Source organism: Solanum dulcamara, chromosome 3 (genome assembly GCF_947179165.1).
Source record: "Solanum dulcamara chromosome 3, daSolDulc1.2, whole genome shotgun sequence".
Lineage (NCBI taxonomy): Eukaryota > Viridiplantae > Streptophyta > Magnoliopsida > Solanales > Solanaceae > Solanum > Solanum dulcamara.
This window is the reverse complement of record NC_077239.1, coordinates 19,365,636-19,375,765: the sequence shown is the minus strand read 5'-3', so window position 1 is coordinate 19,375,765 and position 10,130 is coordinate 19,365,636. Positions and strand designations below refer to the sequence as shown.

Here is a 10,130-nt window from a genome sequence, read left to right as displayed (position 1 = left end):
CTTTTTCGGAGCTAGGTTTGAAAAAGATAAATACTAATTAGGATTTGGTGTCTTCATATAAATTGTATATCTAGAATTATACTTTCATGTCCTTCAAGAATCAACAGATTTGGAGAACCATACCGTGAGATATAATGTGTCTTCTATAAATAGTCTATTTCGTCATAGCACCATGTCTTGCAAAATTAATTTATTTGACCTATGTATTCTCAGAATCTTAAGATATGGTCTTCATGAAAGTTGTAGGTAATGTCGTTGGAGTTATTAAGAAATTTGAATCACTTAATTTGGACTACTCTATGAAAATCTTTACCCAAAATATAGAAAAAGTATCATTTTCATCGAGAATTGAAACACCACATACAATGTTTTAGGTGGTGTTATAGTTTGATTCGAAGGGGAAGGGGCCTTTGAGTTCTTAAGAATCGTAATACTTTTTTTGTCTAAATGATAAAATGGATTTCTTTTTCTTTTCAGAAACTCAATTTCTCTGATCATGTTTTTGAAAAATTAACTTCATTGTGCTAGTCAGACCACCTCTTCCTTTTATATGATAGTATCTATCGATACTTTCAAAGTTGGATGAAGCTAGTGCGAAGGCTATGAACTTAGAAATGGAGAGCAATTTGAAGAAATGACCTTAAATCTTAGTGTACTGACCCCTAATAGAATTGTTTGGGATTCAGAAGTGGAAGAAATTGTTTTATCTACTAATAGTGGTCAAATTGGCATATTACTAGATCACTCCCCTATTACCACAGCTGTAGATATAGTGATTTTGAGAATACGCCTTAACGACCAATGGTTAACAATGGCTCTAATGGGTGGTTTTGATAGAATAGGAAATAATGAGATCACTGTTTTAGTAAATGATGCAGAGAAGGGAAGTGACATTGATCCACAAGAAGCTCAGCAAACTCTTGAAGTAGCGGAAGCTAATGTGGAAAAGGCTGAAGGAAGGAGACAAAAAATTGAGGCAAATCTAGATCTACGATGAGCTAGAACACGGGTGGAGGCTAGCAATCCGATTTCATAACTAGTTGATATGTTTGAATAATAAAAAGAAGTTCTCTTTCTAATCCTATTTAGATTCCGTTGGGTGAATACAATCAAATAGAATCAAACAGAATCCAATTCTGATGCAAAAATTCATTAAAAAATGAAATAGAAATATACAAAATCAAAAAATACATATCACTAAAGGTGGGTCGTAAACCTTGTTAGATACCAGAGTCAATTGTATCTAATAATTTTTACCTACTATTGGACTTGAACCAATGATTCCCGCCGTATGAAAGTAGTACTCTAACCATCGAGTTTTGTAGGTCATTTATCATCCCAAAGAGAATCAAATGAAACCCATCCTTTCGATGGATTATAAATATCATATTACTTATAAGCAATACTAATCTAAGGAATACCACTCAAAGAGATCAACGATTCTTGATGTTGGATCATGGAATATTTCTCTTGACAATAATTCACCTACATGATAAAATATGTATCACAAGTACTAAGGGCTAACCAGACAAAGGGTTCAGTCCAATTTGTACGCCCATTTAGGAGGTACCAAACAAACCCCATCATTGATTTGAGATATTTATAAGGTGAATACCCAGTCTATTCAATGCTAGGCATAATTAGTAGAAGGACCTCAAAAAATCTCCTTTCGTCATATGAACTTTAAGGTGTATGAAGTTTCATCTATGAACTTTTAAGCAGAACGATAGAGACTTCATTTAACTTAGGTTGATCTAGGCCAGAGACAGACCTACGTCAAGATAATCCCACCTTTGAAATACTTTGGTAATGCTCCCAAATAATGAATCAGAGCACATGGAGCCATTTCCTTATCTTTTTTCTTTCAAGAAAAAATATGGTAGACTAACCAATATTTATATCAGTTAATGAAGGAGTCCAATGTTTAAAAAAATGCATGTTGGTCTTTGAAATAGGTCAGATCATTTTAATAATAATAAGTTTGATCCGTTTTACCGAGAAGTTATACGGTTCTAGTCCGTATAGCCCTGTAAAAATGAAAAATGTAAAAAAAATTTGTCTAATTTGCATTTCTTCATTATTATTTTGTTTCTTGTAACTAAGTTAAATAAACTTAGTCCTATAATTTTAATCACATCACTCGTTTAAGAAGATCAAAGAAAAAATACATATCAATGGATCCAATGGATATTGATATTTGCAATTGCAGATAAACAAACCAACCTTTCATTATTAATCTTCGGAGGCGAATTGCATATTCATATCCAATAAAAGAATTAGTGAGACTCCCTTTCTTTTGATATCCCCAATCTTATTGAATTTTGGAAGTCAACTCATTGCACGGGCCTGGTGAAATTAAAAACTATGAGGAGGAATTCACATGGATTTAGGAAAGGCCTGCTGTATTTGTGTACAAACTAAAGTTTTTTGAAAACACAAATATCTTTGGTAACATTCATTGTCAAATAGGCTTTTCCTTCGTATACCTTACTTACCTCGACCTATCGAAGCACAACAAAAAAAGGGAGTCTTATCTTTGTTTATTCAACCAAGAAAAACTGCTCCACATGGATTCGAATCCCAATACTATTATTAAATAATAATAAAAGGAATATACCAACACAAGATCTTCTAAATCTTGAGATGGAAATTCCTATACATTCTCTTCTATTTGATTACATGTTCTATTCTAAATCACTAAGAAAAAAATCAAAATAAGGACCTCCTGATTCTATTTATAGAAAAAAAAATCTTTAAAGAATTTCTAATTAAAGAAGAAATAAGATAAGTAATTAATTTCCAATTCCCCGCCTTTAGAGAAAAAAACAAGAGAAAGAGGAGAATGTGTCGAAGAGTAATATATAGTTAGAAGTTTCTACTAACTAAATAAAATGGAAAAAAGTATAATGGAAATAAAATCAGATTCTAGTCGATGAATCTTGCAATGAGATATGCCCTACAATAAACCAATAAACAAAGCAAACTAGGTGGTTCGACCAAAATAAATTCTTGTTTTGACTAAATAGTTATGGATGGCATGACAATTCCAATTCGAATCAATCAATTGAATCCGGTATATTTTCCACGTTCATAAGAGTCCGTTTATGTTTCTGCTTTATGAATATGATTTTTTTGTGCATTTCTAATAATATCCATCCTTGTTCCTATTTTGGCATTTTTCTTTTTCGGAGTGTTAGCCTCGCTTAGGAAAGGGCCGGAGAAACTTTCTACTTATGAGTAGGGTATAGAACCAATGTGCGATGCTTGGTTACAATTTCGAATGCGTTATTATATGTTTTCTCTGGTTTTTGTTGTTTTTGATGTTGAAACAATTTTTCTTTATCCATAGGCAATGAGTTTCGACGTACTAGGTGCATCTGTATTTATAGAAGCTTTCATTTTTGTGCTTATCTTAATTATTGGTTTAGTTTATGCATGGCGAAAGGGGGCATTAGAATGGTCTTAACTCCTGATTATTCAGACAAGAAAAAGAAAAACAGAAAAAATAAGATTGAGGCAGTTATGAATTCCATTCAGTTTCCTTTACTTGATCGAACGCCCCAAATTTAGTTATTTCAACTACATTAAATGATCTTTCAAATTGGTCAAGACTCTCTAGTTTATGGACGCTCTCTATGGTACCAGTTGCTTCTTCATTGAATTTGCTTCATTAATAGGATCACACTTCGACTTTGATCGTTATGGACTAGTACCAAGATCGATTCCTAGACAAGCGGATGTAATTTTAATAGCCAGAATAGTAACAATGAAAATGATCCCCTTTTTAGTGAGATTATATGAGCAAATGCCTGAACCAAAATATCTTATTTCTATGAGAGCCTGTACAATTACAGGCGGGATGTTCAGTACCGATTCTTATAGTACTGTTCAGGGAGTTGATAAGCTAATTCCTGTAGATGTATATTTTCCAGGTTGTCCACCTAAACTTGAAGTGATTATAGATGCTATAACAGAACTTCCTAATAAAATATCTCAAGAACTCTATGAAGATCAAATTAGGTCTCAACGAGGGAATCAATGTTTTACTACCAGCCACAAGTTTCATGTTCAACGCAGTATTCATAAGGGAAATTATGATCAAACAGTTCTTTATCAACCACTATCTACTTCAGAGATCCGTACAGAAATGTTTTTTAAATACAAAAATTTAGTATCTTCAGCCAAATTAGTGAATTAGACATAATTCATTTATCCAGAATAAGAAGTGTGGGTCAATTTTCATAAATTTAATCATAAATGTAATTTACTTATACAAATAAAAATGCGGGAGAGATAAAAAAGATGAAGGGCTGTTTGTCTTCTTGGCTAGTCAAGCATGGGGTAATTCACAGATCTCTGGGCTTTGATTACTAGGGAATAGAGACTTTACAAATAAATCCCGAGGATTGGCATTCCATTGCTATCATTTTTTATGTATATGGGTACTACTATCTATGCTCTCAATGTGCCTATGATGTAGCGCCTGGCAGGCTGTTAGCTAGTGTGTATCATCTAGTGTGGATCAACCAGAAGAGGTATGCATAAAGGTATTTGCCTCCAGGAGGAATCCTAGAATTCCGTCTGTTTTCTGGGTTTGGAAAAGCATGGATTTTCAAGAAGGAGAATCATATGATATGTTGGGAATTTCTTATGATAATCATCCACGCTTAAAATGTATCTTAATGCCTGAAAGTTGGATAGAATGGCCCTTATGTAAGCATTATATTCCCCCCAATTTTTATGAAATTCAAGATGCTCGTTGAATGATAAAAAAGCTATTTCCACCAGACAATTTCATATATTCAAGGATTGCACGTTTGGTTATAGATTAAGAAGGTCTAGTTTAGGGAATTATCGATAGGATAACAACAAAAGACAATTAGGGATTCATTGGAATTGTCACATTTATTTGGAAGATACTTCTTTCGGATGGGTCACACCAATAGGATGAACCAAATGAGTTCTGCATCATGAACTCTATACTGCGCACATTACTTAGACGGGTTCTAGAAAAGCATATAGGAAGGAATAGAGAAATCTGGAATGAAGAAATCAAATATGAAAGAAAAGACAAATAAATGAGATACTATCAAATTCTATTTCTTTGGATCTTAGCTGAATCTTGTCTATTTCAACCCCCTAGATTCGGATTCGACTTTTGATCCTTTCAACAATTAACTAATTTTACATTTCTAATATGTATTACATATTCAAATTCGTTTGAACAAGAGGAGAAAAAAAGAGGAGATTGAATCCAATTCTTTTAGATACGTCATCTAAGAAACTCTACCCATCTATGCTCTAGATGGGGTATATCTCGCCAAACTGGATAAAGCTATTATTCTAATCTAGACTCTAAAATAATATGTATGTTGATTCATATCAATTAATTCGAAATTAATTCTACGGAAGAGAGACCCATACAAATTAATCATTTGCCAGGAACCAGATTTGAACTGGTGACGCGAGGATTTTTAGTCCTCTACTCTACCAACTAAGCTATCCTGGCTATTCCCAATCTCGATTGGAACGGTTAACCTGAGGATATTTAGTCCTTTGCATGGTATCCTCATTTTATCATAGAACTGGGTTCTATGTCAATTAAAAGGTCAAAAGTAGATTAAAAAATTTTCTCAAAGCTGGGGAATTTCTTCGATCTTCAAAAACATGTCTTTGTAAGTTTCAGTATGACTAATGATATTTTATTTATCAAGAATCATTCAACTAGGAATTCCTTTCTCAAAGATGTTCATTTCTATGTGTATCATAGATATCATAAAGGCTTGTGATAAGAGAAAACCTTTTACGCTTAGAAAAAAAAATCTATTTCTAAAAGAATAGAGTGAATGAGAAAGATAAGGCATAGGCATCCCAGGTAATTCAGTCTTATGGTTCTTCCTTAGTTTTATATGGCCTTTTTTTCTTGGGTGCTCATTTTATCTGGGCTTTTAGTTTAATGTTTCTATTCAGCAGACGTGGTTATTGGCAAGAACTTATTGAATCCATCGTTTGGGCTCATAATAAATTAAAAGTTGCACCTGTTACTCAACCAAGAGCCTTGAGAATTATACAAGGATGTGCTGTAGGAGTAACCCATTACCTTCTAGGTGGAATTACCCCAACATGGGCATTCTTCTTAGCAAGAATTATTGCAGTAAGATAATGGCTAGGAGGATTTGAAAATCATTATGGCATTATGATTTCCAAGGTTTAGCCAAGGCTCAGCTCTGGACCCTACTACTCATCGTATTTGGTTTGGTATTGCTACCGCACATGACTTCGAGAGTCATGATGATATTACTGAGGAATATCTTTATCAGAATATTTTTGCTTCTCACTTTGGTCAATTAGCAATATTTTTTCTCTGGACTTCCAAAAATCTGTTTCATGTAGCTTGGCAAGGAAATTTTGAGTCGTGGGTACAGAACCCTTTACATGTAAGACCTATTGCTCACGCAATTTGGGATCCTCATTTTGTCAACCGACCATGAAATCTTTTACTCGAGGGGGTACTCCTGGCCTAGTGAATATCGCTTATTCTAGTGTTTATTATTGGTGGTATACAATCGGTTTATGCACTAATGAAGATCTTTATACTGACGCTCTTTTTCTATTATTTCTTTGTGCCATATCCTTAATAGCAGGTTGGCTACACCTACAACCGAAATAGAAACCGAGCATTTCCTTGTTCAAAAATGTTGAATATCGTCTGAATTAACGTTTGTCAGGACTCTTTTGCATAAGTTCCTTGGCTTGGATAGGGCATTTAGTCCATGTTGCTATTCTTACATCCATAGGGGAGTCCGTTCGGTGGAATAATTTCTTAGATGTATTACCGCATAGCCAAGGGTTAGGCACACTTTTTATAGGTCAGTGGAATCTTTATCAAAACCCCGATTAAAGTAGTCATTTATTTGGTACCGCCAAAGGGGAGGGAACGTCTATTCTTATTCTTTTTGGGGGATTCCGCCCACAAACGCAAAGTTTATGATTGACTGATATTTCCTATCACCATTTAGCTATTGCATTTATTTTTCTTCTTGATGGTCATATGAATAGAACTAATTTTGGGATTGGGCACAGTATGGAAGATCTTTTAGATGCACATATTCCTCCGGGGGGACCATTGGGGCGTGGACATAAGGGTCTTAATGACACAATCAACAATTCACTTCATTTTCAATTAGGCCTTGCTCTAGCTTCTTTAGTGATTTTTACTACTTTGGTATCTCAACACATGTAGTCTTTACCTTCTTATGCATTTATAGAATAAGACTTTACCACTCAAGCTGCATTATATACTCACCACCAATATATCGCAAGATTCATCATGATAGGAGCTTTTGCTCATAGATCTATATTTTTCATTAGAGGTTACAATCTAGAGCAAAATAAAGATAATATATTGGCAAGAATGTTAGATCATAAAGAAGCTTAACACTGATGGCAGTGCCCTTGGCAACCCTTGCAACATTGGTGGAGGGGGCCTCCTTAGGAATGCTCATGGTGATCTCATTTTTTCCTATGCAACCCCTCTGGGTGTAGGAACTAACAATCAAGCAGAGATCAAGGCTACCATCTTTGGTCTCTCTTGGTGCCTTCATCTTGGTTACTCACAGGTAAACTTGGAGGTGGATTCTCAGCTTCTTACCAAGTGTCTGCAATAAGAAGCAAAACCCACTTGGCCCATCAAAGAGCAGCTGAATAGCTTAAAGAACATCATCAACCAATTCCAAGATTTCAGCTGCAACCACATCTTCAGAGAAGCCAACTACACAACTGATTCCTTATCTAAACATAGCCACAAATGCACTTCTCCTGAACTCTTCTTCACCAAGCAAGACCTATCTAAAGAAGCCAGAGCTCATATGGAAATGGACAAACTGGGCATGGCTAACTTCAGGAGAAGAAGAACCAAGAGGATCAAGAAGTCACCCTGACTTCTCCCCTGCAGTACTTCCTAGTGCACTAACTTATTCTTCAACTTGAATGTATCTACTTCATAGTTATATTGTCTTTGAAGAATTCATAGTTAGGGCAACTATAAAAGGGAGAGTCTCCCTTAGTTCTTGCTCCTCTAGTCTCATGAACTCTAATCTTGCATCTAAAATTAGAATAAGCTCCCCTCCTTTTGTTTTCTGCCCTGCAGGTATAATCACAGAGCTGCAGCCCCTCCCCTCTATTGGTTGTTGCATCTTGTGCAGGAACATTAGAGACCTGCAAAAACCTACCACCAGTCCCTCATAATCTTCTTTTTCCCAAGAGCTTGCAGAACTGCAACATAAATCAGTATGCCTCTCTATTGCAGGATACTACAGTTTGTACAAGCATGATATACTAGACAACTGTAACACTTTTAAGCACTCTTGGAGCCTCTTTATTATTTATTTGTTTCTTGTTAAGTTATTATGTGCAGGCACACTAAAGAAAGGTAACATCTCTTTGAAGTTGAATCCTCCTTTAGACTTCCTACAATGCAAACAAGTATCAAAGAAACCATCTAGAGCTCCATTACATTTCCTGCTGGCTACTTCAATCACTGCAACACTGGAGTGAACTAACCTGGAAGCTCTCAAGATTATGCACACTGCTGAGCCTCTTATGCAAGGATTACAAAGTGCATGGTTGCACTTAGATGTGTAGCCAAAAATACATCCATTCCAGCTACCATGCTACAATACCTGAAGCAGCCCTCCTGCATCCAAGCTACTTAGAGCTATTTAGTTGCTTATTTATTTGTGTGCAGGCACATAAGCACTCTCCAAGGTGCAAAGCACCATCAGTTGAACCTTCAAGAACCAGTTCAAGGAATAGCTGCATCACATACAAGCTGCAACTTACAATAATTCAACCCAACATCATCCTCAACAACAACTCCAGTTGTGGCCTTCTACAATTCTATATTTTCCCCCTTTTTTTCATCCACCTTAGCTCTTATAATCATGATCTTGATGTTGATACATCCTTCCATTTGGACTTACTTGGTATGACAAGACTAAAAAGGGCACAGATGAAAAGAATTTTCTCACTCCATGCGACATAGAAGTTTCGTATACTTGTTCTTCTTCAATTTAGCTATGTATGATATGTAGCGTAGTTGAATAGAACTAGTGTAGGTTACTTTCTTTTTTCTCATAGAAGGGGAGAGTCTCCCTCATTTATGCTTTTTTAGTCGACTTGTACCGGGAGGAGTCCTCCCATAGGTTTATTGCTTTCTAGTTTCTAGATAGTCCTTTTTTATATTTGGGGATGAGTCAGCTGACCTTAGTAGGTTAGCCGACTTATGAACCAACCTAGGAGAGGAGGTAAGGTTGATGTCCCCATCCTTGTATTTTTCTATTTGTTATTTATGATAAGTCTTGGGGTTGATGCTCAACCCCTGACTGTGCATGAGAGGTGGGAGCCTCGTGTAGGGTCTGTTCCCTTAAAAAAAAAGCTATCATATCTCATTTAAGTTGGGACAACCTTTTTTGGGATTCCATACCCTAGGACTTTATGTCCATAATGATGTCATGCTAGCCTTTGGCACTCCGGAGAAGCAAGTCTTGATTGAACCTATATTTGCTCAATGTATACAATTCGCTCATGGTAAAACTTCATATGGGTTCGATATACTTTTATCTTCAACGAGTGGCCCAATATTCAATGCGGGTCGAAGTATTTGGTTGCTGGGTTGGTTAAATGATGTTAATGAAAATAGTAATTCATTATTCTTAACCATAGGTCCTCAAGACTTTTTGGTTAATTATGCTATTGCCCTTGGTTTACATACAATTATATTGTTCTTAGTAAAAGGTGCTTTTGATGCACGTGGTTCCAAGTTAATGCCAGATAAAAGGATTTTGGTTATAGTTTTTTGTGCGATGGCCCAGGATAAGGTGGTACTTATGATATTTCGGCATGGGACGCATTTTATTTGGAAGTTTTTTGGATGTTAAATACTATTGGATGAGTCACTTATTATTGGCATTGGAACAATATCACATTAAGGCAAGGTAACGTTTCACAGTTTAATGAATCTTCAACTAATTTGATTGGCTGGTTAAGGGATTATTATGGTTAAACTCTTTACAACTTATCAATGGATATAACCCTTTTGGTATGAATTGTTTATTTGTTTGGGCATGGAT

The 10,130-nt window shown here is 35.5% G+C and overlaps 1 protein-coding gene, 1 non-coding gene and 1 pseudogene across 2 annotated transcripts; 2 read left to right on the top strand and 1 right to left on the bottom strand.

Annotated features, from left to right (window-relative positions):
- The first annotated feature begins 587 nt into the window (after positions 1-587).
- LOC129882461 (ATP synthase epsilon chain, chloroplastic) lies at positions 588-1,171 on the top strand. Its single transcript, XM_055956759.1, has one exon. The coding sequence runs from the start codon at positions 635-637 to the stop codon at positions 995-997; it is 363 nt and encodes a 120-aa protein (XP_055812734.1). The 5' UTR covers positions 588-634; the 3' UTR covers positions 998-1,171.
- Positions 1,172-3,456: 2,285 nt separating this feature from the next.
- On the top strand, positions 3,457-4,198 carry LOC129881590 (NAD(P)H-quinone oxidoreductase subunit K, chloroplastic-like; annotated as a pseudogene).
- Positions 4,199-5,436: 1,238 nt separating this feature from the next.
- TRNAF-AAA (transfer RNA phenylalanine (anticodon AAA)) lies at positions 5,437-5,509 on the bottom strand. Its single transcript has one exon. It is a non-coding gene; the product is annotated as a tRNA-Phe (tRNA).
- Between the last annotated feature and the right edge of the window lie 4,621 nt (positions 5,510-10,130).

Coding starts and splice junctions, on each gene's coding strand:
- LOC129882461 (XM_055956759.1), top strand. CDS start 635: ATGACCTTAAATCTTAGTGTACTGACCCCTAATAGAATTGTTTGGGAT.